The sequence below is a fragment of the Dicentrarchus labrax genome, unplaced genomic scaffold (genome assembly GCF_905237075.1).
Source record: "Dicentrarchus labrax unplaced genomic scaffold, dlabrax2021, whole genome shotgun sequence".
NCBI classification, from domain to species: domain Eukaryota; kingdom Metazoa; phylum Chordata; class Actinopteri; family Moronidae; genus Dicentrarchus; species Dicentrarchus labrax.
The window spans coordinates 5,090,565-5,116,600 of NW_026136722.1; the positions used below are offsets into that span (position 1 = coordinate 5,090,565).

General features: G+C 42.0%; 2 protein-coding genes across 5 annotated transcripts in view; both read left to right on the forward strand.

Moving 5' to 3' along the window:
* The window catches only part of LOC127357124 (myosin-9), a 32,664-nt gene extending 13,020 nt beyond the window's left edge, over window positions 1-19,644 (forward strand). The window contains exons 3-41 of one of the 2 annotated variants that reach the window (XM_051389338.1): window positions 1,502-1,658; window positions 2,839-2,866; window positions 3,004-3,097; window positions 3,800-3,820; window positions 5,234-5,326; window positions 5,425-5,488; window positions 5,680-5,778; window positions 5,890-6,033; window positions 6,147-6,242; window positions 6,419-6,690; window positions 6,797-6,970; window positions 7,087-7,260; window positions 7,467-7,581; window positions 8,739-8,926; window positions 9,863-9,984; window positions 10,079-10,148; window positions 10,233-10,393; window positions 10,595-10,703; window positions 10,839-10,970; window positions 11,052-11,258; window positions 11,344-11,481; window positions 11,667-11,790; window positions 11,937-12,108; window positions 12,268-12,480; window positions 12,595-12,739; window positions 12,841-13,047; window positions 13,269-13,373; window positions 13,975-14,127; window positions 14,240-14,488; window positions 14,604-14,816; window positions 14,922-15,134; window positions 15,431-15,592; window positions 15,689-15,817; window positions 15,913-16,001; window positions 16,111-16,234; window positions 16,433-16,641; window positions 17,256-17,364; window positions 17,657-17,829; window positions 17,979-19,644. In XM_051389338.1, coding sequence (XP_051245298.1) covers window positions 1,502-1,658; window positions 2,839-2,866; window positions 3,004-3,097; window positions 3,800-3,820; window positions 5,234-5,326; window positions 5,425-5,488; window positions 5,680-5,778; window positions 5,890-6,033; window positions 6,147-6,242; window positions 6,419-6,690; window positions 6,797-6,970; window positions 7,087-7,260; window positions 7,467-7,581; window positions 8,739-8,926; window positions 9,863-9,984; window positions 10,079-10,148; window positions 10,233-10,393; window positions 10,595-10,703; window positions 10,839-10,970; window positions 11,052-11,258; window positions 11,344-11,481; window positions 11,667-11,790; window positions 11,937-12,108; window positions 12,268-12,480; window positions 12,595-12,739; window positions 12,841-13,047; window positions 13,269-13,373; window positions 13,975-14,127; window positions 14,240-14,488; window positions 14,604-14,816; window positions 14,922-15,134; window positions 15,431-15,592; window positions 15,689-15,817; window positions 15,913-16,001; window positions 16,111-16,234; window positions 16,433-16,641; window positions 17,256-17,364; window positions 17,657-17,829; window positions 17,979-18,087 — 5,556 coding nt within the window. In that variant the 3' untranslated portion in view covers window positions 18,088-19,644. The remainder of the gene's footprint in view (window positions 1-1,501; window positions 1,659-2,838; window positions 2,867-3,003; window positions 3,098-3,799; window positions 3,821-5,233; window positions 5,327-5,424; window positions 5,489-5,679; window positions 5,779-5,889; window positions 6,034-6,146; window positions 6,243-6,418; window positions 6,691-6,796; window positions 6,971-7,086; window positions 7,261-7,466; window positions 7,582-8,738; window positions 8,927-9,862; window positions 9,985-10,078; window positions 10,149-10,232; window positions 10,394-10,594; window positions 10,704-10,838; window positions 10,971-11,051; window positions 11,259-11,343; window positions 11,482-11,666; window positions 11,791-11,936; window positions 12,109-12,267; window positions 12,481-12,594; window positions 12,740-12,840; window positions 13,048-13,268; window positions 13,374-13,974; window positions 14,128-14,239; window positions 14,489-14,603; window positions 14,817-14,921; window positions 15,135-15,430; window positions 15,593-15,688; window positions 15,818-15,912; window positions 16,002-16,110; window positions 16,235-16,432; window positions 16,642-17,255; window positions 17,365-17,656; window positions 17,830-17,978) is intronic. The other variant, XM_051389340.1, reaches the window with a different exon arrangement.
* Window positions 19,645-19,806: 162 nt separating this feature from the next.
* LOC127357125 (mitochondrial glycine transporter A) lies at window positions 19,807-26,007 on the forward strand. Of its 3 annotated transcripts, none has more exons than XM_051389343.1 (9): window positions 19,807-19,825; window positions 20,892-20,964; window positions 22,211-22,289; window positions 23,223-23,347; window positions 23,617-23,701; window positions 23,815-23,994; window positions 24,532-24,700; window positions 24,811-24,971; window positions 25,130-26,007. In XM_051389343.1, the coding sequence occupies exons 2-9, from the start codon at window positions 20,909-20,911 to the stop codon at window positions 25,250-25,252; spliced, it is 978 nt and encodes a 325-aa protein (XP_051245303.1). In that variant the 5' UTR covers window positions 19,807-19,825; window positions 20,892-20,908; the 3' UTR covers window positions 25,253-26,007. The 3 variants fall into 3 exon arrangements, with proteins under 3 accessions (XP_051245303.1, XP_051245301.1, XP_051245302.1); XM_051389341.1 differs by lacking the exon at window positions 19,807-19,825 and adding an exon at window positions 20,568-20,801; XM_051389342.1 differs by lacking the exon at window positions 19,807-19,825 and adding an exon at window positions 20,571-20,674.
* Window positions 26,008-26,036: the final 29 nt, after the last annotated feature.

The window sequence follows — 26,036 nt, forward strand, 5'->3', positions numbered from 1 at the left end:
CCCCAAACAAAGTATTCTTTCATATGTCACGTTTAGCTGAAATATAATGTAGCAGTGATGCACAGGGCTTTTGTAGTTTCTTTCCCAGTTATGGGAGTTAAGAAACATTTCTTTTATAAAGAGTCTTTTATTAAATATTTTTAAATTGTAGGCTTACGATATGCTTTTAGGATTAAATTACAGCCATGTATCACATTTTTCTCAGCATTGTGTTGCTTACAATTACAAACAATTATGAGGGTATCATGGTCCCATTCACGTGGTTTAGAGCTTTTTCCTCTTTAATTGTCATGAAATCCCCACTGGCTTATAGAAAACAATCTTCGATGGCCAGTCTCCAAACCAATTTATCACTCTGTCCAACCTCCTTATTATCTCATTAAGTCTCATTGTTTAAGACAACCCATTGTGTGCAAATTGTCACTATAAAGGAAGTGTGCCTATGAACATACTCCCATACTCGTGGTATGCTAACATTCTTTTCCTGCACTCTCTCCCCCTCTGTCTCTATTCCCTCTAGTACTGTCTTGTTTGCTCTCTCCCTCCTCTCTTTGTTCGGGGTTATCTTGTAAACAGGAAGCTGCAGGGAACAATGCAGTCCAGAGTACGAGAGATGTGAAAAGTTAGGGAAGGGAGGGAGGGGCTTCAGAGTCCAGTTTTTTTCAGGGATGGACATGGAATGTAAATTGTGTTGTAACTGCTATTACTACTGCCATAATTAATGTTATTTATCCTATGTGCTGGGCTGGGAGTGATTTGGTCTCTTTTGTGGCGTGACCGGGTCATATCAACACAAGTCAACCCCTCCCTCACTCCCTCCAGAGATCCAGGCCACGGTTGGTTAGAGTTCCTCCAGGCTCTGTAGTTGTTAGATTGACCATCTCTCAGGGGAGAGCTGGTGCACAACAGAGGGAGAAATGCCTGGTACAGAGATGTTGGGAGGGCAGCACAGGAATGCAGCACATAGAAAAATCAGAAATTATGGGAGGAGGAAAAATGAGTCTAGAAACTCAAAAAAGTGATTCAGTGGAGTTTATAGAAAGGAATTGAGGAGGGTTTTAATGTTGGCCTCGTAGCAAGAAGAGATAATTCTACCATGTAGATCTGAGATATGACTTGGCTAACCTGTCAAGTAGCTGTAGTTTTACAACGCCAAGGTCAGTCATCAGTTTAAATTTGCAGCAGGGCGGGGTTGAGATTACATAATGTGGAAGGCTAACAAATCAGAATTCATGAGAAACTTTCAGCTCAGTTGATGGGGGATGGGAAGGACTCATTTGTGAATCAGTGCTGAGAACAATTTCTTTATTTTATAGAAAAACTAATTTCAGGGGAAGCAATTATACTCGCACATTAGCAAATGACCAGCATCCCCGTCCGTGATCCTGATTCTGCTCTGCACAATAAAGGAGACTTCACTTCAACTGGTACCTTCATCACTTCCCCTTATTCCATGTTCAAGTGCAGTTTTTTTTAAATGCCCCCTCCATCTGTCTTTCAGACATACTCTGGTCTCTTCTGTGTCGTCATAAACCCCTACAAGAACCTGCCCATCTACTCAGAGGAGATTGTTGATATGTACAAGGGCAAGAAGAGGCATGAAATGCCACCTCACATTTATGCCATTACTGACACATCTTACAGAAGCATGATGCAGGGTAAGTCACTGTCTGCACTGAAAACTGTTCTGATGAGTATTGCTTGAGTAATTAGAGTAATAAAGTGAAGTTAGTTATTTTAGCATCCCCCAAAGCTTGTAATATAGGTCCCTTTAAGATTTAATTATCAGTGAAGCTACTGTGCTCGAGAGGTACCACACGAAGCTATAAACTGTAAGGCTATTAGGAGACTAGGTTGTATGCATAAATACTGTAATATTGGTAGTTTATTTGTGTCAGTACGCTCTCTAAAAATGTAGACGAGGTGCATGAGAGTAGCTTGTATTGTGGAGTTTTGGCCCTCGAGTGAAAGCCCAATGGGACTAATTGCTGCAGAATATTGGATATGATGCTAGCAAAGTATTTCATATGATTTACCTGCCCCACTGGCCTTGGAAAATACCAGATGCTCTCAGTTCATGCTAAGAGAGTTTGTATTTAAAAAAAGCTCATTTGTCACATTCTTTCGAGGGTTATACAAGGAAAGAAATCTACAATAAATACATATAATTTTGTTAAGCTCATAATATTTCTGTCTGTTCTCGAGACTGATACAGCTAAATTAAATTAGACTATAGTTTACAGTGATTATATTAGGAAAATGTCAAGTTAAGTGCTTCTTACTTTGCAAATGCAGATTTCCTGTGTCTGGCATATGTCATATTACTTTTTTGAGGCTTTTACCCTTGCCACATTACATAAATATGCAGCGTTTTGTGAACATTACTAGCACCTAATTGGCATTTCCTGCAGGGCTATTGTGTTGTGATGTGTTTCTTAAGTCCACCTCCTGTACATACTCTGTTAGCTTGGAAAACAGACCTTTTTTTTAGGCCTGTTTTCCCGCTGTGCTGAGCTGGGTTGTCTGTCAGGCACACCAACCAAAAAACTCCCCTTTGTTCCATTGGTGCTCTTTTTCTCCATTTTTGGCCACAGCAAAGTGTTCAGACCACATTATGGGAGGCAATGGGTAATCAGCCAGTTAGTCAGCAACCCAGCAGCACCGCTTTCCAGTCACAGGAAGCCGGATATTGATTTCCTGTCTGTGGCCGACGTACTTCCTGTTGTACATACAAAAACTGTATGCACTACAGTGATAACATATATGCTCACTTAAAATATACAGCATTGTTGCTCTGCAGAATTTGCATTTACCAACATTTACACATCTTTTCTGCAGATCGTGAAGACCAGTCCATTCTTTGCACGTGAGTTTCAAATCTATGCATAGACATCACATAACTACATATTATTTTGATTATTTTTATCCACTCTTTTTTTGTGTGTGTTTTAGACCATCCCTCTCCAAATCCTTTGACTCTATTTTTCTCTGTTTGTTTCATAGAGGAGAGTCTGGTGCTGGTAAGACAGAGAACACCAAGAAGGTCATCCAGTATCTGGCTCACGTGGCCTCCTCTCACAAGACCAAGAAAGATCAGGTCAGTCCTGCCTCTCATCCACACAGTTCATCTTTCCAACCTTCCTGTAGTACCTCTCTCTTCATTTCTTACTTCACTCCCTGCTGTTGCTTTCTATTTGATTTATTTTCAAGTGAGACACAATCCCCAGTTCCTCCAGTCATTTTACCCTACAGGAACGACATTTCCCTATCCCTCCTTGCACACTCGATCGACCACTTTTTCATTGTGACTGTAATGTGTATCAGTGTGTGTATGTATGTGCACTTGATTGTGTTCATGATTGTTAATCCATCATCACATTATTGTATTCAAACAGCTTATTTTCTTCAGTAGACAAGTTGTACAAGTGGTACAGCTGCCACAGAAAATAACTGCCATCAAAGGAAATAAAAGGGGTGGCAATCAAGATAATAGCCCTGCAGGCACAGAAAAACAGTAGTGCAGCTTTAAAGGCTTCTGGGACTCATGACAATGTATATAGACCAGAGGCCTTACTTCATCTGTGATGTATTCAGTTTTGCTGATTTTATTACAATCTTCTCATGGGAAATAAAACTCAGTCTACCATCTAGCAGTCAGGCATTACGTCAGACTGCAAAACCTGCACTACTGTTATCTGGCCTGCCAGCTTTATGATAGATGCGACACAGTGGGGTTTGATGAAAACCACACGTATCATCCCTTTTTGAGGTTGTTGTATTTCTCTCTTCCCATCAACAGAACAGCTCGGTCCTGTCACATGTGAGTTAACTCTCTCCCTCCATTCACTACTCCTCCCCACCTGCTTCTGTCATCACCTTCCTCCTCCTCAACCCCTCCCCGCCCTCACCCTCATCCTCCCTCTTTCCCCTCGCTGGAGCGCACTGTTGTGGGAGTCACTTTGTATTAAGAGCAGAGGTGACATGTCTTGCCAGCCGATAGGAAGTAGGGAGGAAGTTTGTTTGCAGATCAGTGGCAGACGTATGTGTTCCTGTGAAAAATTCAGCCAGACAATGGTAGGATAAGAGGGTGGGGTCTTTGCTGAAAAACACAGCAATGTTTGGTCTGATATATCTTTTTATGCATTTGTCTGGTTGAATTTTTCATTATTTGTATCGCTACTCTGTGAGTCCAAAGTTTGACTGTGCTTTTCTCTTTTTGCATTAAAAAATGCTTAAGCAGTGAGTGTGTTCATACTATACAATTGCCAACATCATATTCAATACGCTCCACACAGACACACCAAGATCTCATGTAGCGTAATATCCTGTTTTTGTGTCATTAACATACACATAAGTGATTGGTTATCACAGATTTTTATCAAGTTCGATGGAAGAATAGTTTTCCAGAATCAGATTTTCTAAATAATTTATGAATTCTGTCATCAAGGGCCTTCAGTCAGTCTCACTCAGAAATCAGCTCACTGACTTCAGACAAAAATATGTACAGTAGAATATATTGCTTTGAATTCTTATGCTTCCTCTACTCTCACCATATAATATGTGCTTTACCTATAAATCAGCACATTGGTAACTTTTGGATTTTAGCTGATGTCATTCCATGTTTTTGCTGGATATATATGAATGATTGTCAGGCAGATGGGTCAAAGAATAGGCCTTTGACTTTATAGTATACACAGTGTGTACTGTATAGGAGGAAGTTTATTAAAGCTGAAAGGACTGTTTGTTTTTGTGCTTGGGGTACACTGGATTATTCTGCTCTGGGTAACAGGTGATGGGTTAGTGATGAAGGTCACAGGGTCTCTGGGTGTTTGCAGATTTGGGCACTAACATGGCATTATGTGTGGGGGAAAATGCTTGGGTGTGATTTGTGTGTTTGTGTGTATTGCTGGTGTGTATATGGTATCCCTTTTTTATTATCACTTTGTTTAAATGTTTTGTACATTCCGTGTTCTCCCTTCTCCTCAGACGTAAGTACAAGGGTACATTAACACATACTATTATGTCAGCATATGTATTTAAAAAGAAGCAAACTAATCAGTTTCTTACAATCAAGTTAATTAATAGCAGATCATATTATGAGGTTCTCACAATCCCTCATGGTGAATTGCCCATTTAAGTGATGATAAACGTCTTGATCTGAATCCATGGCTATCCTGATACAATAGAAAGTGTACTTTATATTTTGCCTTGCTGTTCTCTTCATTTCCACCAGGGGGAGCTGGAGAAACAGCTGCTGCAGGCTAACCCTATCCTAGAAGCCTTTGGAAATGGCAAGACAGTCAAAAACGACAACTCTTCCCGATTTGTAAGACTTGGTGCTAAATCTTGTGATTCAGACCTCCCATTTAACTGCACTGCTCCTCTTTCCTTACTTAAATGTTCAATGTATTTTTCCTCCCCTAGGGAAAATTCATCAGGATCAACTTTGATGTCAATGGTTACATCGTTGGTGCCAATATTGAAACTTGTATCCTTGATACTGGCATTGCTTCTCTTTTGGTTTGAAGTTATCATAGTACTTGTTGTTGGCCTCTAGTTTAATGCATTTTTTTGGAGGTGATGCATAATTTGTCAATGTCTCACTACAATACACCCACTGACTTCAAAATGTAGTCTTGGTAGTATCAGAAAACTTGTCCTTGACAGATTGCCCACTAGACCTGTTGGAGAAATCCCGTGCCATTCGCCAGGCCAAAGATGAGAGGACCTTTCATATATTTTACTACTTGCTCACAGGAGCTGGAGATAAATTGCGTAGTAAGTAACATATAACATAACCCATAGTGATCATTTGTATTTTATTCTGAAGGCATACAGAGGTCCTTCCTATTTGCCATTTATCTCACTCTGACCATCCTTTTCTCTCAGATGAACTCCTCCTCGAAAATTACAACGACTACCGTTTCCTTTCCAATGGAAACGTTACAATTCCTGGACAGCAGGACAAGGACCTGTTTACAGAGACCTTGGAGGCCATGAAGATCATGAGTATCCCAGAGGATGAGCAGATAGGTAAGTCAGACATCAAATTTAACGTTCTGTCTTTTATGCTTCGAGTGGGTTTAGATAGACTTTCCCTATGTTTTCCTACCGTGTTTATGCTCTTGTGTGTTCTTTTTATACAGGTATGTTGAAGGTGGTGGCCTCAGTGCTGCAGCTCGGGAACATGAACTTCAAGAAGGAGCGCCACACAGACCAGGCCTCCATGCCTGACAACACTGGTATGTCCGACATTACCCTAAAATAGTTGGATGTGTTCTGCTGCAAAATGACAAATGGTGTACAGTAGAGGAGTACACAAGCTGACGATCCTGCAATTATATCCTAAGTCTTATTGTTTCCTTCTCCTCTTTTTCTCTCTTTCCTTGTCAACTTCCTCTTCTTTCCTCTGCAACAGCTGCCCAAAAGGTGAGCCACCTTATGGGCATGAATGTCACAGACTTCACCAGGGCCATCCTGTCACCAAGGATCAAGGTGGGCAGAGACTACGTCCAGAAGGCCCAGACCCAGGAGCAAGCAGAGTTTGCTGTGGAGGCCCTGGCTAAGGCCACATATGAGAGGATGTTCCGCTGGCTCGTCATGAGGATCAACAAAGCCCTGGACAAGACCAAGAGACAAGGAGCCTCCTTCATCGGCATCCTAGATATCGCTGGCTTTGAGATCTTTGAGGTAAGTAAGCAATGCAAACTGTACATGACTAGACAAGTTTCATCCATGTTTTTATTTCTGCTGTTGATCAACAGTGTTCTTAATCATGTTTTCTTGTGTCCCCCAGCTGAACTCATTTGAGCAGCTGTGTATCAACTACACCAACGAGAAGCTGCAGCAGCTCTTCAACCACACCATGTTCATCCTGGAGCAGGAGGAGTACCAGAGGGAGGGCATCGAGTGGAGCTTCATCGATTTCGGCCTGGACCTGCAGCCCTGCATCGAGCTCATTGAGAAACCTGTGAGTTTGAAAAGCATACTCCCCTGTCAAGCTTTCATTTTTTTGTAACTGTATTAAGTACTTCAGGGCTGTTCTGTGCCATGCAGTAAGATCTGTACTCTCCCCTCTGTGTGCAGGCCAGTCCTCCTGGTATCCTTGCTCTCCTGGATGAGGAGTGCTGGTTTCCCAAAGCCACAGACAAGAGCTTTGTGGAGAAGGTGCTCCAGGAACAGGGCACTCACCCCAAGTTCTTCAAGCCCAAGAAACTGAAGGATGAAGCTGACTTCTGCATCATCCATTACGCTGGAAAGGTAAACATGCAGTGTTCATTATGATGCATACTCATTAACATAATATAACATAATTTTCTGAGGCATAATTTGTCATAAATCTATCTATTTTAGACACGCATGTGCCTTTCCTGTCATGCATTTGTCCAGTTCTCAAACGTCATGTCCCAACAATATGTGAGTCTAAGGAAGTAACTTAACACTTCCCGCCCTAATGTTATCCCCAGGTGGACTACAAGGCAGATGAGTGGCTAATGAAGAACATGGACCCCTTGAATGACAACGTGGCTACACTGCTCAACCAGTCCACGGACAAGTTTGTCTCTGAGCTCTGGAGGGACGGTGAGTTGAAGCAGATGTTAACTTATTGCATTAACCCAGGAATCACTGCTTCTCTGGTGGCGGTGTTTGATGTGGGAAATTATTTTATGTTGGCTTTCCTGTTCCTGTTTTTGTATTTCATAGTGCTTTCTCTCTTTTTATTGTCTGGTTTGTGGACCTTTGTTTTTACCTTCTCAAATCCCACTTGTTGTTTCCATCGATTTCTTCCTCTGTATGGCCCCGTTTTGTCTGTCATTTTTTCTTTTACTGGGTCTCAGAGGTACAGAATTGTCAGAGAGCCTATTTTTATCAGCGTTTTCCTATTCTACACTCAGACTCAGGTGACCGTTTCTTTTTCATTTATTTAGCCTTTCCCTCTTACTCCTGTTGTCTGTTTAAACATGCTTATTTCTTCCATAAATCCTCTCTGCCGTCCCTTCATTTCTCCTAAATGTTCAAACTTGTGTTTTGGGTTTAAACTTTCAAAAGATCTAAGATTTTGTGAGTTGTTTCTGTGTCTTTTTAACCAGCTGTGTGTGTGCAGTCTTCTTACCACTTGATGCTCTGTCATTGAACTCTCCTTTTCTCCCTCTGTGTAATAGTGTTGTTTGGGACTCCTGGTGTTGGTCATGGGTACTGCAGCAATGGGTATATACTGCATGGGTTTGGTTTGGTTTGATATTTTTTATCACCACAGAAAAACATGCCCACTGCAACCGCCAAAGTTTCTCACCTTCCTGACACACATACATATTTACCAGAAACATCACACATAGTTTCCACTCAGAACTACAAGCTGGCAGTGTTAACCGCTGACCAGCCCCTTCTACTCACTGCACTGAATATTTTTATGGTGTGTAATCTCTCCACGCTTCACTGGCTTTTTGTGACTCCACTCTGTCATCCTACTCCTGAATCCTGTTTCTCTCCGCATCCACTCAGTGTTTGTGTGGTGTTTCACTGGTCCTGGTATTGTGAACTGCCTCTACTCTCTCCTGGTGTATGTTTGCCAAGAGGAAGTGGAGAGACAATGGTCATATTCATTCTTCCTTGTGACATGCATTTGGTTTGAGTTTGCCTGGTTGAGTATTCAAATTATTCACTGGCTTTAACCCTCTGGCTTCTCACATAATGTCTCACTATTTCTCTATTTTTCTCTCTATTGTCTCGTCTTTCAGTGGACCGCATTGTAGGTCTGGATAAGGTGTCTGGCATGTCCGAGATGCCGGGTGCTTTTAAGACCCGCAAGGGCATGTTCCGCACAGTGGGCCAGCTGTACAAGGAGCAGCTGTCCAAGCTCATGGCCACGTTGAGGAACACAAACCCCAACTTTGTTCGCTGCATCATCCCCAACCACGAGAAAAAGGTACCAGAGAAACGCTGGTATCTATTAGAGCATTTTTACTGTAGGAACTTTCCCTTGGGACCAGGAACTAAACCTAAATTTGGACTGAAGGAACTATGGAATACATTTTGTTCCTGTATGATACAGTTCCTGCTGTTTGGGTTAAACTCTACCTCCTGTGTTTCTCCTTTTCATTCATTAATTACATCCATCTCAAACATCAGAGTCACGCAACTGTAAATACATAGAACAGAGTCATTCTGTGTTTCCTCATTAAACACATGGTTCTCATGTGAACACAAGTCTTTATATATCATCAGATACCATGGAAAGGCAAACAAGAATGTGCTAAAGGGACTTTCAGTTCCTGTGTTTAGTTCCTCTGGTTCTATGGAGCAGGGATGCACAATTTTTCATTTATTTTTATTTCTTTTCAACCAAAACAATAATCGATAAGATGACCAATAATTTAGCATTTTTGTTCCTAACCTCTGTAGTTTGGGTAGTCTGAGGGTAAGAATGGCTAAGCTGTAGTGAGCAAAGATGCACACAACCAACTCTGCATCTAACCTGTTCTAACCAAATCTGACACCACTATTGTTAACACAGCAACAAGCAACAGTTCTGACTCTTCAAATGTTAAAATTTATTTCTTCTAGTAAAGTTCATTAAAAAACTTTGCAAACATACTTTGGCTTTCATAGAGCACAAAGTCAATCAATTGTTTTGCATAAGAATTCCAAATAAACAATTATTAATATCAATTATTAATAATCACTAATTCATTAGCTGTAATAAAATTATCCTCATAATATACATTTCCCATTATCTGCTGATAATGTATCTGTCCCAATATTTATTGGGACAGATATTAAAAAGTGCTACAGGCCACTGTGCAGAATAGAACTTTTGTGTGTTTTGCCACACTGCTGATCAGTAAATGTTCCCCTTTCTCAGGCCGGTAAACTGGACCCCCATCTGGTTCTGGACCAGCTGAGGTGCAATGGTGTACTGGAGGGGATCCGTATCTGCAGACAGGGCTTCCCCAACCGCATCGTCTTCCAGGAGTTCAGACAGAGGTAACAGAATAATAACACTGTTCCCAATATGTTTTGTTCTCTGGTGGGTATGTGTAAGAAAACATTAAAATTCCACCATCTGCCCCTCTCCAAGGTATGAAATCCTGACTCCCAATGCCATCCCCAAGGGCTTCATGGATGGAAAGCAGGCCTGTGTGCTCATGGTAAGAAGTTTAAAACATTCTAGCCAAGCACCACAATAACAACCTCTGCAGTGTGATTGATCGGTGTGTTTACTGTGCTGTCAGATCAAAAGCCTGGAGCTGGATCCCAACCTGTACCGTATCGGCCAAAGTAAAGTGTTCTTCAGAGCCGGAGTTCTGGCTCACCTGGAGGAGGAGAGGGACATGAAGATCACTGACATCATCATCAGTTTCCAGGCCTGGTGCAGAGGCTATGTGGCTCGCAAGTAAGCACGGATAATTGTTACTTTCTATATTTCAGCCTTTATTTTGCCATGAAATTGACCCTGCTGAACCCCTGAATGTACAACTTAGTAAAAGGAAATTTCTTGTTTATTGATGAGTTAAGGGTATTACCTGTAGTTTGTTGCATTGTACTTCATGGTGAATATTGAAATTGCCTGACTCTGTCTGATATTGCTTTGTAGGGCATTTGCCAAGAGACAGCAGCAGCTGACTGCAATGAAAGTGATCCAGAGGAACTGTGCCGCCTATCTTAAACTCAGGAACTGGCAGTGGTGGAGGCTCTTTACCAAGGTGAACCTCTTACAACATCTTCGCCAACATTTTAGTTATTGTTTGTGGGTTTTTTTTGGTGTTTTTTGTTTTCACAACCATGCCCATTCTTTCATTTTTCTCTTTTCTAACTGAATTCCACCATTTTGTCCTCAGGTGAAGCCTCTGCTGCAAGTCAGCAGGCAGGAGGAGGAGATGCTGGCAAAGGATGAAGAGTTGGTTAAGGTGAAGGAGAAGCATTTGCATGCTGAGGAGCAGCTCCGGGATATGGAGGAAAAACAGCAGCAGGTAAACTTTAAGAAAGTTTAATTTTTCATGGTTGGACAGAAGAAGTGCGAGATGTTAAACGTCTTTTTACTCTTTTTGCAGCTGAATGCTGAGAAGATGGCCCTGCAAGAGCAGCTTCAGGCAGAAACAGAACTATGTGCTGAGGCTGAGGAGATGAGAGCCCGTCTGGCTGCCAAGAAGCAGGAGCTGGAGGAGATCCTCCACGACCTGGAGGCCCGTGTGGAGGAGGAGGAAGAGCGTGCCTCTCAGCTTTTGACAGAGAAAAAGAAGATGCAGCAAAACATTGGAGTAAGTAGGAAAGGTCTATAAACTTTATAGAATACACGCTGTACGATTTGCCTTGCCAACCCTACTGTCACTTCTCTGTACACAGGACTTGGAACAACAGCTGGATGAGGAGGAAGCAGCCAGACAGAAGCTCCAGCTGGAGAAAGTCACCCTGGAGGCCAAGATGAAGAAGATAGAAGAGGATGTTATGCTTCTAGATGACCAGAACAACAAACTAAACAAGGTTAGAAACAACCCCTATACCCACTGGGATGGACATTGTGATTGGTCAGTTGGAGTAGTGATTACTCTTACTCTTACTTTGTTTTGATGTAGGTCCACTGACTTAACTTGGATGAGGCTAGTGACTACTTTTGTGATCAATTTAACTATTTAATGTGCTCTTGTTTACCCTGTTTGTGAATACAGGAGAAAAAGTTGATGGAGGAGAGGATCTCTGAGTTCACCACCAACCTGGCGGAGGAGGAGGAGAAATCCAAGAGCCTGCAGAAACTCAAGACCAAACATGAGGCCATGATCACAGACCTGGAGGGTAGGAAGAGAACACAATGGGGACATACAGTCACTTACATGTTAACCATTATAAATCCCACTGGTCCTAAACTGGACAAGGTGTTAAGCACACAGTTTTCTATTTTACTTTCCCTATAATCTCATATTGGTTCTTCTTTATGTCAGACCGCTTGCGCAGGGAGGAGAAGCAGCGCCAGGAGCTGGAAAAGAACCGACGCAAGCTGGAGGGTGAATTCACAGATACACACGACCAGATTGCTGAGTTGCAGGCCCAAATTGCTGAGCTCCGTGCCCAACTAGCCAAGAAGGAGGAAGAGCTCCAGGCAGCGCTGGCCAGGTCTGTATGAGTAATTGTTTGCCATTATGACTCTATACTTAGTCTTTCAGCTAGTAGTAGTATTATAGGTTAATTTAATCAAATGGATGATAGAGGGATGATAGTTTGAAGATTCCCCATCCCCTGCTCCATTTACCTATTTTTGCTGACCTACTCCAGGATTGAGGAGGAGGCAGCGCAGAAGAACCTGGCCCAGAAAAAGATCCGTGAGATGGAGGCTCAGCTCTCTGAACTGCAGGAGGATCTGGAGCTGGAGAGGCAGGCCCGCACCAAGGCAGAAAAACACCGCAGGGACCTGGGAGAAGAGCTGGAGGCCCTCAAGACCGAGCTGGAGGACACTCTGGACTCCACCGCCGCTCAGCAAGAACTAAGGTACAGATATTGGTCCAGGCATAGCAACAACAGTTAAACCTCTGCCCATTTATGCTAGATAGCATTACTTTGAGTCTTGACACAAGCAGATTAACCTCTCTTCTCCCTGCTCAGGACCAAGCGTGAGACAGAGGTGGCACAACTTAAAAAGACTCTGGATGATGAAGCCAAAGTTCACGAACAGCAGTTGGTTGAGATGAGACATAAACACGGCCAGGCCTTCGATGAGCTCAATGAGCAGCTGGAACAGGCTAAGAGAGTAATTTTAAAACCTTTTATCAAACTACTTTGATTTCTCCTTGAGTAACATTTTGGGTTTTTTTGACTGCAGAAACCATTAATACTTGTCCTTCCCTGCAGAACAAAGTGTCCATGGAGAAAGCCAAGCAGGCTCTGGAGTCTGAGAGGAACGAGCTAGCCATTGAGCTGCAGACGCTGATGCAGGGTAAGACAGACTCCGAACATCGCAGGAAGAAAGCTGAAACCCAGGTCCAGGAGCTGCTGCTTAAACATTCAGAGAGTGAGCGCCAGAGGGTGGAGCTTGCAGAGAAACTGGCAAAAGTGCAGGTACAACTTTTTGAAACATTTTGAGGGTTTTCTTGTTCAGTTCTGTTTGCACCTGCAACTATTACATCTGTGTTTCTTGCTGTCTGTCTGTGCACCTGTGTGTGAAAGATGACCTTTACGTGATAATATTAAAGCTAAATCTGAGCCATTATTGACTGAACACTAAGTAGATGACATGTTGTTTCTGATCAATGCTTCATCTGTTGTCCTGTTGTCCACAGGCTGAACTGGAAAATGTAAGCTGTGTGCTGAGTGAGGTGGAGGGCAAGTCCATCAAGGCAACAAAAGACTGCTCTGCTGTGGAGTCCCAGCTGCAGGATGCTCAGGTACGCAAACAACACTGCTGTTTATACCCTCCTGTATGTGTAGAGATAAAACTACCATGGTCTAAACTAGAAAATACCAGAAGTCACAGCCTACGGGATTTAACTCAGTGGAGTCGAAAGTGACTGCTTTTAACTCATCCTTAACTCAAACGTTGCACTGCAGAGTAAAACCCAGCACACATTTGTCGTATGTTTGTGTGCCAAACAGACAGAATCAATACTTAAAAACGTGGTAGAAACCCTCAGCATAGGTTTTTTTATTACATGACTATTTTGGTACATAATAACCTTCCTGAGTCCTCCAAACATGCCTGTAATGGGCTGTATTAACTGGTTTAATTATGTAAAATTGACATTCTTAATATGACGAGTAGAGGGATTAAGACACTTTAATTTATTATTCAAAGCAGTGCTGTGAAAATATCACATGCTAGTATAATGCTCTTATTGATTAAAAATTGTTATTTGATTATTTTTTGTTTTATAGGCTGTAAATTATTAAAGACAGACATATTTTAAGATGGTTTGTGTCCAATAGTTTTTACATGAAAAAAGCTCAATAACCTCCTATATATTTGTATTACTATTATTATTAAAACAGGAGCTACTCCAGGAAGAGACACGCCAGAAACTGGCAAATAGCACACGTCTGCGGCAGCTGGAGGATGAACAGAACAACCTGAGAGAACAGCTGGAGGAAGAAGAAGAAGCCAAGAGAAATGTAGAGAAGCAGCTTCAAATGGTGCAGGGTCAGGTGAGAATGAACATTTAATTTCAACTATTGTTACCTCAGACTGGGATATTTTGAAGCACATATCTGCCTCACAGCGTTGAATATTTGAATGACGCCGCCTCTTTCCTTCTAGCTTGCTGAAATGAAGAAGAAGGTTGAGCAGGACGCAGGTTGTCTGGAGACTGCTGAGGAGTCAAAGAAGAGGCTTCAAAGGGACCTGGAGGGAACAAACCAGCGCCTGGAGGAGAAGTGTGCTGCCTTTGAGAAGCTGGACAAAACCAAGACGCGTCTCCAGCAAGAGTTGGACGACCTGCTGGTAGACCAGGACCACCTCCGACAGATTGTCTCTAACCTGGAAAAGAAGCAGAAGAAGTTTGACCAGGTGAGTTTTTTTTTTTCATTGTGTGAAATTAATATACATCAAAGATAGGAAACACATTTTAGAGACTCGAAGTCTTAGGGTTAAGATTTGACACTGTCCTCGTGATTTTCTGCAGATGCTGGCAGAGGAGAAGAACATATCTGCTCGCTATGCAGAGGAGCGTGACCGAGCTGAAGCTGAGGCCCGTGAGAAGGAGACGCGGGCACTTGCTTTAACCCGTGAGCTGGACTCTCTGATGGACATGAAGGAGGAGCTGGACCGCAACAACAAACTGCTGCGTGCTGAAATGGAGGACCTGGTATCCTCTAAGGATGATGTTGGCAAGAATGTAAGTCCGAAAAAGTGTGTTTTCAGTGCTGTGTGTGTGTTTGCGCTCACATGGTCCTGTTCATACCGTTGTCCTCATCACAAATCCTTGTCCCTGTTCCTACAGGTCCACGAGCTGGAGAAGTCTAAACGTGCGATGGACCAGCAGCTAGAGGAGATGAAGACTCAACTGGAGGAGCTGGAGGATGAGCTGCAGGCCACAGAGGATGCCAAGCTGCGTCTGGAGGTCAACATGCAGGCCATGAAGGCCCAGTATGAGAGAGACCTAGCAGGACGTGACGAGATGGGCGAGGAGAAGAAGAGGTCACTGATCAAACAGGTACTAACAGGATATAGTCTGAACTAAATCTAAAAGTATCATATGTTAACTGTTTTCTGTTGGGAAACTGGTTATCAAGTGCAGCCCTATCGGCTTACAGTCCTAGATCAATATTCTTGTTCTTGATGCTTATTAAATAAATGTTTTTGACTAAACTGCTCTTTAGAAACACAAGACATGCACATAACTCAGGGCCTGTTTGTCCACCTTGACAATCATTTGAAAATGAGAGAGAATATTCAGAGATAAAGTGATGCTTTTTAAATATTGCTGAACTCAAATGTTCCCTCCTTCAGGTGCGGGAGATGGAGATGGAGCTGGAGGATGAGAGGAAGCAGCGCTCTGCTGCCGTGGCCGGTCGTAAGAAGCTGGAGTTGGACCTGAAGGAGCTGGAGGCGGGCATCGACATGGCCAACAAGAACCGTGACGAGGCCCTGAAACAGCTGAAGAAACTCCAAGTGAGTCAGCTGTTGGATTATCTTCAACACAATAAAAGCATCCACATCAACTCAATGATGTGTTTCAATACTAACCGTGTATGACTGTTCTTGTAGGCCCAGATGAAGGATCTCATCCGGGAGCTGGAGGATACTCGCATGTCCAGAGAGGAGATCCTCGCTCAGAGCAAGGAGACAGAGAAGAAGCTGAAGGGCATGGAGGCTGACATGCTCCAGATGCAGGAGGTCAACATGCTTATCTGCTTAACTCTCTATTCTTTTCTCTTGCCTCTGTTTCACACATAAACTTATTGCCGTCTGCTCGTTCATCCTCTGTGCAGGAGTTGGCAGCTGCAGAGCGAGTAAAGAGACAGGCCCAGCAGGAGAGAGATGAACTGCAGGATGAGATTAACAACCAGGCCAGCAAGAAGTAAGAAATCTATCAATCTGCAGTAAAATGGCACAACTGTCAGTTGTGTGTATCACCTGTTACTGACTTATTGTGTGCATATACCTCCCACCTTTTCTTCATCTCTCAGCGCTCAAGTGGTAGAGGAGAGGAGACGGCTGGAGGCTCGCATTGCTCAGCTGGAGGAGGAGCTGGAAGAGGAGCAGTGCAACACTGAGCTGACCAACGACAGGCTGAAGAAGGCAATGCTGCAGGTCAGTGTAGAAGAGTGCAGAGCAACTGGTTATAGTTAACGTGCCTGTTGACAGAGTTGTTAGCCCATATAAGTTGAAGTGATTGGAGGCTTTTGTTAACACCCAGTAGTGTAACCGCAGAGGAAACATTGATTCTTCTCCATTTTTGGATTGAGCCAGTTATAGTGAAGTGTCCCTGTCCAACTTTTGTTTTGTTAGAATGACCAGATGAATGTGGAGCTGACAGCAGAGCGCAGCAGCTCTCAGCGCGTGGAAGGAGCCCGGGCCCAACTGGAGCGTCAGAACAAGGAGCTGAAACTGAAGCTGCAGGAGCTGGAGGGAACAGTCAAGTCCAAGTACAAGGCCAATATGGCCGCCCTGGAGGCAAAGATTGCCCAGCTGGAGGAACAGCTGGACATGGAGACCAGGTGATAGCCTGCTTCACTACATGTATTTTTTACACCACCCTTACTTTCACAGCTTTACTGTTACATACCACATTTTACGTTAGCCGGTATCACATGTAGTTGTCTGGCAGATGAAAACATCAATGGCCCTAAATGTCCATTGGGAAACGTGCTAAATAGACAAATACTAGAAAAATAAAAAACAAAATTAAAAGCATATTAAGCCTAATGTTGTGTGACCTTTTTTAGATATTTTGCCAAAACAACTTAAATGGAAACTTATATTATGCAAAGGATTGGTTCATCGTCAGTTAATGTATTTGTCATAATGTTTGTGTTTTATTGCTGTTTAAATGTAGGCTGGTAGTTAAATATATAATAATAATAACGTCCAGATTGGCCTGTAAGCTGGTCGGCTATGTATAATAACCCTCACAGGGGACATTTTCCTGCACACTTTTACTCTTGATACTTAAATTACAATTTAAGGATTTTCAATGCATATTTTTAATTTATAATGTAACATTTTTATATTGCAATATTACTGCTTATATGTAATTAGAGGATCTAAATACACCACCAGGTAACAATAGCTTGACAGTACGTGAGTCTGACCAGTTGTGCTCTTCACTCAGGGAGAGGCAGGGTGCCACCAAGCTTGTGAGGCGCACAGAGAAGAAACTGAAGGAAGTCATCTTGCAGGTGGATGACGAGAGACGCAACACAGAGCAGCACAAGGACCAGGTCAGAGTTTTTCCATAATCCCAGAGCTTTACGTTGGCCAATTCTGTCTCTCTGTTCTGGCTTTCCTGAGTATTATCAGTGTAATGTGTTTTTAGATCTACATCTGTACTTTCCACATTCCTTGTGACTGATCTGCTATATAAGGGAAATTGTTAAGGGGCCAGAATAAGCTGGTGATTTAAATGCTGTCAGATGAAATATTAGGCAGCTCCTCAGCAATATATCAGACGTATTATGAAGATCAGCATTGGAAAGAGTTGTATATCTAACTAACATCTGTGTCGAATTATAGGTCGACAAGTTGAACTCTCGCATGAAGCAGCTGAAGCGTCAGCTGGAGGAGGCTGAGGAAGAGGCTCAGCGAGCAAACGCCAACCGAAGGAAACTGCAGAGGGAGCTGGAGGACGCCACGGAGTCGGCGGACGCCATGAACCGTGAAGTCACCACCCTCAAGAACAAGCTCAGGTGGGAAAGGGGACTTTAGAGTACCAGTAGCTTTAATTTTTATCTACAGACAGTTGTAGCAGTCATTGAGGTAACGCCCAGTCCTGCTGCGTATAAATGTATTTGGGAATCATTGTGGTCACTGTTTAATTTTCTCTTGTCTGTTTTAGGCGCGGTGACCTCCCCTTCACCGTGCGCCGCACAGTTCCCCGCGGTGGTCTCGAGAGCGACGAGGAGAGCGAGCCAAAGAGCGAGCCCTCTGAGCCCAAGCCTGAATGAACAGCCACAGTGCCACTTGACTCCTTAAACTGCATCATAAATAGACCGACCCAAATTCACATATGAGCACACATTACTGTACCTACTGAACGGAGAGGAACACAAACATGAGAATGTTGTTGAAACTAGAGTTTAGTCGTGCGACAGTGATCTGTTCAACACTGACAATCTATGCATTCTTAACACACTTTCACACATACAGAAGCCAGTAAAGTGGGACAATCACCATGCTGACAAATACACACACATTATTTTTTTTTGGGCCAAATTTTTTGTTTTGCTTCATTTTTCATTCTCTGGGAAAAATAAAATAATATTTTTATAAGGAAACATTCCAATTATAATAGTCCTGATTTAGGATCTATTTTTCTAATTGAAGAAAGAGAAAACAAAGAAAGAAGTATACATAAATGAAGACAGATTTACTGGAAGGGGACCAAAGTAATATCTCAATCTATAGAATTGTATTTTATGCAGAAGTTTTTATAATGGTTAAGAATGGAAGTGCTTCATGTTTATTATGCTCGCGCTCTCGCCTCAGTTTATAATGAAGGTTTATATGCTGAAATGTATTCTATCAATTTAGCTGCAGTTAGTACTCCAGACTACGCTTTTGAGCTTAATGATTTGATCTACACACATTTCATGTGGAAAGTTTTAAATTGGAGGCAGATTTCAAGTATCACAATTGGAGACTCATTGACGCATACTGAAGGCATTTGATTGTGACTGTGCGGAAATTTCTTCATTTTGCACTGAGATGAAACAAAAACAAATACTTAAGCCTTGACATTATAAACCACTGCATTTGTGTGTTTTCATTGAAACGTTGACGGAGAAGCTTGGAAGTTTTGGAAAACAAACCGTGCACATGCTCATTTAGTTTAGTGCACAAACTTGCCGACGCACACTAAAGCCTTAAATACAGCTGAATCCTACTGGGCGGGGTGGTTGGCTTTCTGGACGTGCATTGATTTTTACATTTATCACTATCAGTGTTTTTGTTAATGTTGAAGGTTAAATGGGGTGGTGGGGTAGCTTATTACTCACAGCACACACTGTATTCTCAGAGCACAGCTTGGGAGGGAGGAGTAGCTGAGGTTGTTACAAACCAAAGGCAGATTCAGGAGGAAGGGACGTACTTCATCACTGTAACCTGTACGCTATACTCGGGCTGATTGGGCTTCATGTACACATGGGGACTTAATATGTAGCCAGGTGTTGAGTAGATGTATTAGATGAACAGTTCTATAGAAGGAAAAAAACAAACAAACAGCTCTTTGTGTCAGGATGATGTTAAACCCCTCACAGGCTGCACTCAGGGGTGGCTTTTGGCTCACACTGCTGGGAAGTGAGAGGAATGTGTTGTTACTTAATAACAGCTCACAGCGCACTTAAAAAAAAACAAAAAAACAATGTAAATCCAAAAAAGGAAGGAAAAAAAAAAACCATCTCCAACAATTCTTCTGTAATGTTTGTTTGTCTGCACCTCTGGAATGGAAATCATGTTGTGAAATGTTGGTATTATTGCAATTAAAGAGGCTTTCTAAACTGCTACATGTTGTGTCATTATTTCATATTGATTTTGATTTTCAGAACTCGATCTGAGGCTGAAGTTGATGTTTTTATTGAAGGGATGTATTTTGTCCAGCAGAGGGCAGTCAGGGTTTTCTTTAAAGCAAGTCAGAACCGGTTTCACCAGAGTTTAAAAATAGTAAACAAGGATGAGGATATTTGGGTGAGAACACCTTTTTTATTTGGTCCTCCGTTATAAGACAACTTTGAGGTGAACACTTCTAGTCACGACATGAGCAGTTTGTTGTTACGTTAAGATTTCTGGTACTAAACCACACTTGTGATTTAAATATGGATAGAAATGTCCCGGTTATTCTTAGTGGTGGAGGTACGAACAGGTTTGAGGTAGTTGGAGTATTTCTATGTTCTACAGTAATTTTTACTCTACATCTAGTTGCTAGTTATAAATTAATATCAAATACAAACAAACAACACACATTAAAGCAGCAATAATAGTAATGCAATATGTGAACGTATTAAGCTCAGTATAAAGCTCTTTTTTTACTTTTAAATATATTTTGCTGATGACACTTAAGTACTTTTACTGCGTGTTAAGATGTGCGGGATATTTACATGAGGGGTTTGTTTGTTTCAAAGTAAAACTTTTTTTAATCCCTCAACTTGATGGATGTAGTTTATTAAATACACAGTTGTTCTGCCTAAATGGGTTTTTTCAGATCCATTAAGATATAATATACCTTCTTATATATAATATATCTTCTTATTTTTTATATATATATATATATATATATATATATAAAATCTTAATGGCTCTGGACTTTTCGAGGGGGTCTGGTCTGGTTCTCGGCTCCTGATTGGTGCTCGTTTAATATCTCACGTCACGCTCAGCTGGTTAACCAATCAGAAGCCAGGAGCTCCTAAATGGGGCGTGGCTTCCTCGCAGTTACACGACGCAGCGTCGTCAAACAGGAACCGGCCGGTTGTGAATGGGACAGTTTTCATGTTGCAGCTATTGGCAGTATATGGTTACAGCGCAGAGGTTCAGAGACAGGTGAGCTTACAGGTGTGTCTGTGCTCGGGTTGTTACACTCGGTCAGAAGGATTTACGCTCACATTTAACTGCGTTGGTGTTATTTCTCGGGCTCTCGACGGAGGGACAACTTGCCTGCGACAACATAGTAAGGCCACATATTTAATGGAACAGGGGGAGGGCTGTTAAACACGGCTGTTTGAGTTTTATTTAACGTCCTTTATGTGTTTTACTGAAGGCTTTTGAAGAGGATTCATGCCAGAAGCTCAACAATGGCTTCAGACTTGTCATATCTGTGCGTACTGCAGAAGGTAAGCAACAGAGGAACTCACCTCAACTATAGGCCTATTTAATGTTTGTTTCATATGAATTGGTAATTGTGGCTCCACATGTAGATATCACACAGTAGTCTCATAAGAACATTAATAATCATATTGTAGTGTTTTAAGGAAAATACAGAAATGTCAAATGATATTGGCGTTATCAGGTTGTTAGATAATGAACTATATCTGCTTTCTTTTCCTTTAATGTCCCACTTTGGTTGAAACTGAATACATGTCTGAATACATTATAACCAAAACTTTAACCCCACAATCCATTTAGAGGAAACAAACCAAGACACTGCTCACCAAATGATGTTCCCAGACTATTTTTTACCCCCTTGTGCTGAATCAGTCATTACCCAGATAACTCTAGTGCAAACTTCATTCATGTGCTCCCTTTTGAATTCATATTTCAGCCAAATACCCTCTGATCAGTGCAATACAGCGCTGCACCATCAGTGTCTGATTTATTAGGAAACACACTTAAATTTAGTTTAGAATCCATCACTTTTTCTATTTTTGTCATCACACAATAAGACTGCATTGAAATTGCACTGAACTGCATCTTTTTGATTTAGTGAGAAACTTTAGGCTTGTGCTTCACTGAGGATCTTTGTCATTCTCAGGGAGGTTTTACTGCACCAAACTCTGTTCCAGAGGCAGTAAATGATTGCATTGATAACAGGAATACTGAATATAAAACGTGGTTTGTTGAACTTACGTGTGCATTTTTATTGAACTTATGGTGTAATCATTTTAGGAATAATGCATGACAGATATTTTTTAAATGAACACAAAAAAATTGAGAAGCACTGGTCTAGTGCATCATGCTTTCTAACACACACACACACACACACACATACACACACACACACACACACACACACACAGATTGCATTAGTTCACAATCACACACACGTGAAAAGCATGCAGCAGAGTGACACGCAGCAGATCCATCCTAATATGTAGCGCAGTGATCTTCAGTTAGTTAATGAATAGCTGTGTGTTGGGTGGTCGCAAATAGGAAACGCAGTGTTCGTCAGGTGATCTGTATACTTAGTGTGTGTGTGTGTGTGTGTGTGTGTGTATATATAATCACCTGCAGCCTGACACAGACAGCCAGACTGTGCACATGCTCCCTCATCATCTGTAAGAGATGCTCCGTAAACTGTGTTGTATAAGTGACTGACCCCATTACTCAAAGGCCACTTCTCCTTTTTCCTCTTTTTGTTAGGTATTTCAGAGTGGACGGCAGCAGAGTGAAGACGCTACAAGAGGAGGATAAAGTACTAAGAACTATGGAACTGTCTCTGGTGAGTTTCCCAGCCGGAGCCACAATGTACACTTTATGTTTATCTGATATTAGTGAAAGGTGATGAGGCTTTCTTTTATTCGGTCTGAGTGGAAGGATCACCCTTGTCGTTTTTTATAACTAACTCGAGGTCGGGGCATCCTGTCTGACCTGCTCATGACCCATTTTACACTTGTCTTTCTGACAGGACATGCAGGGAGTCCACAGGTGTTAGTAGAGCTGCAGATAAAGTGAGAGCAGGTGAAAGGCGGCTACAGTATTCAGGTTTATGGAGGGAAACTGTTGTTACATCACAGCTGAATAATATAACTAGGGTGGATATGACAGAGTTCATTTTTTAGTGTCTAGCACAGTGTATACGCAATGTGAAAGTAATGAAGAATAATACATGGTTTGTTTAACCTAACATAATTGTAAAAATATACTTGTTTCAAAGCTGTATTAGTCATTTTAGACTTGACATTATTTATAATATTATTTATAGGGAAAAAAACAATGCGTTAACACCCTCAAAGAACCAATAATTGAGTGAATTCATGTCATCTTAGGACATTAAAACATTTATTTGGAAAAAACGGTAGGGTTAGGGCTAATCATACTATGACTGTTACTTGCATAACTACTATAAGTGATTAAATGCCTTGTGGCTTATCAGTAGCTTTGGAGCCAAGGTTAGCGAAACAAAATAATTACTTACTAATAATAAATAAATGTAATTATTAAACATTAGTAGTTTTTTTTTTTTTGAAGTTTTGAAAATAATTTTTGTGCTCAACAAAGAGGCTTCACGGAGTAGCAATGCTGTAAATCAAATTATTATTAGCTGCCCCCCGGTTTATCTTCCATCGTATCCTCCCTCGCTTTCTCCCACTCCTTTAACTCCATACCTCCTCTCTCCTTGTGTCTGTCTAACCCTCCCCTCTCCTCCCCTCAGGCTCACCCAGCTATCAAAGCCTTCATGTGTGGCTCCTTCAGTGGGACTTGCTCCACACTGCTTTTCCAGCCTCTCGACCTGGTCAAGACCCGTCTGCAGACCTTACAGAGCAGCATGCAGCCTGGGTGAGTCTGCACACACACACACACACACACACACACACACACACACACACACACACACACACACACACACACACATAGTTATCGGTATCACTAGCTTTTCATTCTATCACATGCTTTCTTGCCCTGTGACCTCCAAAAACTGCTCTATTGACTGGATGAACACAATAGAAAGTTTTACCTCAGCTAAACCTTGTATCACACATTCAGCTCATCAAAGCAGTGTTCATGATTTACCATTCTGTCAGCTTATCTGAGTGTTCCTCTTTCAGTTCGGGCAGAGTGGGGATGGTGACTGTGCTCCTGAGCGTGGTGCGGACAGAGAGGTTGCTGGGACTGTGGAAGGGAATCTCACCGGTTAGAACATCTTTTCATACCTTCTTTTCATCCACGTGCTGTCATATAGAAACTCTTCTGTGTGCATTAAAGTCCTTTTCTAACTCTGCTCTCTCATCCATCTGCTCCTCCAGTCCTTTGCTCGGACCATCCCAGGAGTGGGGATCTACTTCAGCACCTACTACTCTCTAAAGCAGCACTTCTTCCCGGACAGCAGCCCACGGGCCATACAGGCTGTGCTGCTGGGAGGCGGGGCCCGGACGGTGGCAGGGGTCTTCATGTTGCCAGTTACTGTCATCAAGACCCGCTTTGAAGTAAGCAGTGGCAGACATTTGTGTGTGGAGGAGATGTGTTTGTTGTGGTACTTTGTTTAAAATGTCAGTCTGTTGGGTAATAGATTTCTCTAAATGCCCCAATACTGTAACTTAAACCAGTGGTTCCATACCGCCACCCTACTTTATGTTGATGAATAGGAAAACATTTAATATGAACTAAAAAAAAACCAAAAAAAAACAGCATAATGCCACTACCTTTCGTTAAACTATTTTCGCCAAGTTTAGCTCAATTCCTGAATGTCCATAAGATCCTGATATGATCACTTTGTGTTATTATAAAATTATAATTTATTAGAGCTGCAACTGATCTTATTCATATCCATGAAATAAGATAATCTCATTTTTAACTGCATGCACAGACATACGAAAGGCATCTTTTAGTTTGTTTGAGTCAGACTTATAGTATAAACTACTAGACAGAACATTAGATTGCCATAAGAATGAGTTGCACAATGTGTGTTGTCTGTATGTGTGTTGTGAGTATTAAACTGAACTAAAGGTGTGTTTTTGTTTCAGTGTGGCAGGTACAGCTATGGGAGTGTGACTGGGGCTCTGTGCAGTGTGTGTCGGACTGAAGGTCCTGCAGCTCTGTTCTCTGGCCTGATGGCCACTCTCCTCAGAGATGTTCCTTTCTCTGGTATCTACGTCATGTTCTACAGCCAGTCCAAGGCCTCATTGCCAAAAGGTAAGTGTACAGCCAGACCTCATTCAGTAATACAAATAACCCTATTAAAGGACACAGAAACTGTGGGTCTTTCATTTGGATTAAATCCCTATTCTCTGTTTTCCTTGAAGAAATCAGCTCGTCTGCGTCCGCCCCCTTGGCTAACTTCAGCTGTGGGATCATGGCGGGTATATTGGCCTCTCTGATCACTCAGCCTGCTGATGTGGTTAAAACACAGGTCCAAGTGAATCCACAGCTGCGGACAGGCGAGGCTATCAGATACATCTATATGGTAATTATCTCATCCCTCTTTTACTTACTCCATGATTTCCAGGCCAGTCCAGGTTATGTTTTGGCTGCATGACGTTATTAATGATTATATCTGACGTATATTCTTCCACCGTTCTCTCTCTCTCTCTCTCTCTCTCTCTCTCTCTCTCTCTCTCTCAGGAACATGGACTCCAGGGGTTCTTCAGAGGGGCAGTTCCACGGACACTGAGGAGGACCATGATGGCCGCCATGGCGTGGACAGTGTATGAGCAGATGATGACTCGTGTTGGACTGAAGTCCTGAAGGGAAGAGTTGATGAGAAGATGTTGAAAAGAAAGAAGAGAGAAAGTCACAGAGTGAAGAACAGGAAAGAACCGCTACAGTGCAGATGAGCCTGATGATGTTTTGCTCATAAGAGCTGCAGACTGGCGAGCGCAGAAATAGAACACTTGTTGTCTATATGACTAATACGCACGATACAAGAGAGATGTGGAGGATTTGCTCCATGAAATGTGCTTTGCTGAAGTTCACGAACCAGGAAGACATTTTGTTTTGTAACTCTGGAGAAAGTATTTTTAATATTAATATAGGTATGCTGTGATGTTCTGTATTGCACTACAATGTTGTAAAAAAGAAATCCTAATCCTTTAAAGAGTATTTAGACTCGGGTGTTTTTAGAAACGCCTCAGTGGGAATTCCTCTGGTTTTTCCCAGTTGTAGAATAAATCCATGTAATCTCAAAAAAACTGCAGTGACCTAATCTATCGTTACTCAAGACAGTGTCCCAGATTCAGCTCAGACCTCTATAATGCACTTTAACCCCCAGCACAAATTTAAAACCTGGAGAGGCTTAAAGGACTCTCCAATAACACAATGGATATTTATATTCTGATATTGTTTGTACACAATATGTAACACATTAATCTGCCTTAAAATGTAATGATTTTTGTTTTGATATTCCTTTTGAGATGTATTTTCATGCAATAGCGTGTTCAACCTTTTTTTTTTTTTTTCTTTTTAAAAAGGATGTTTAAGAAAATAAAACCCTGAACCCACTATTCTCAGTGTGTATGATTTAACAGTTGTG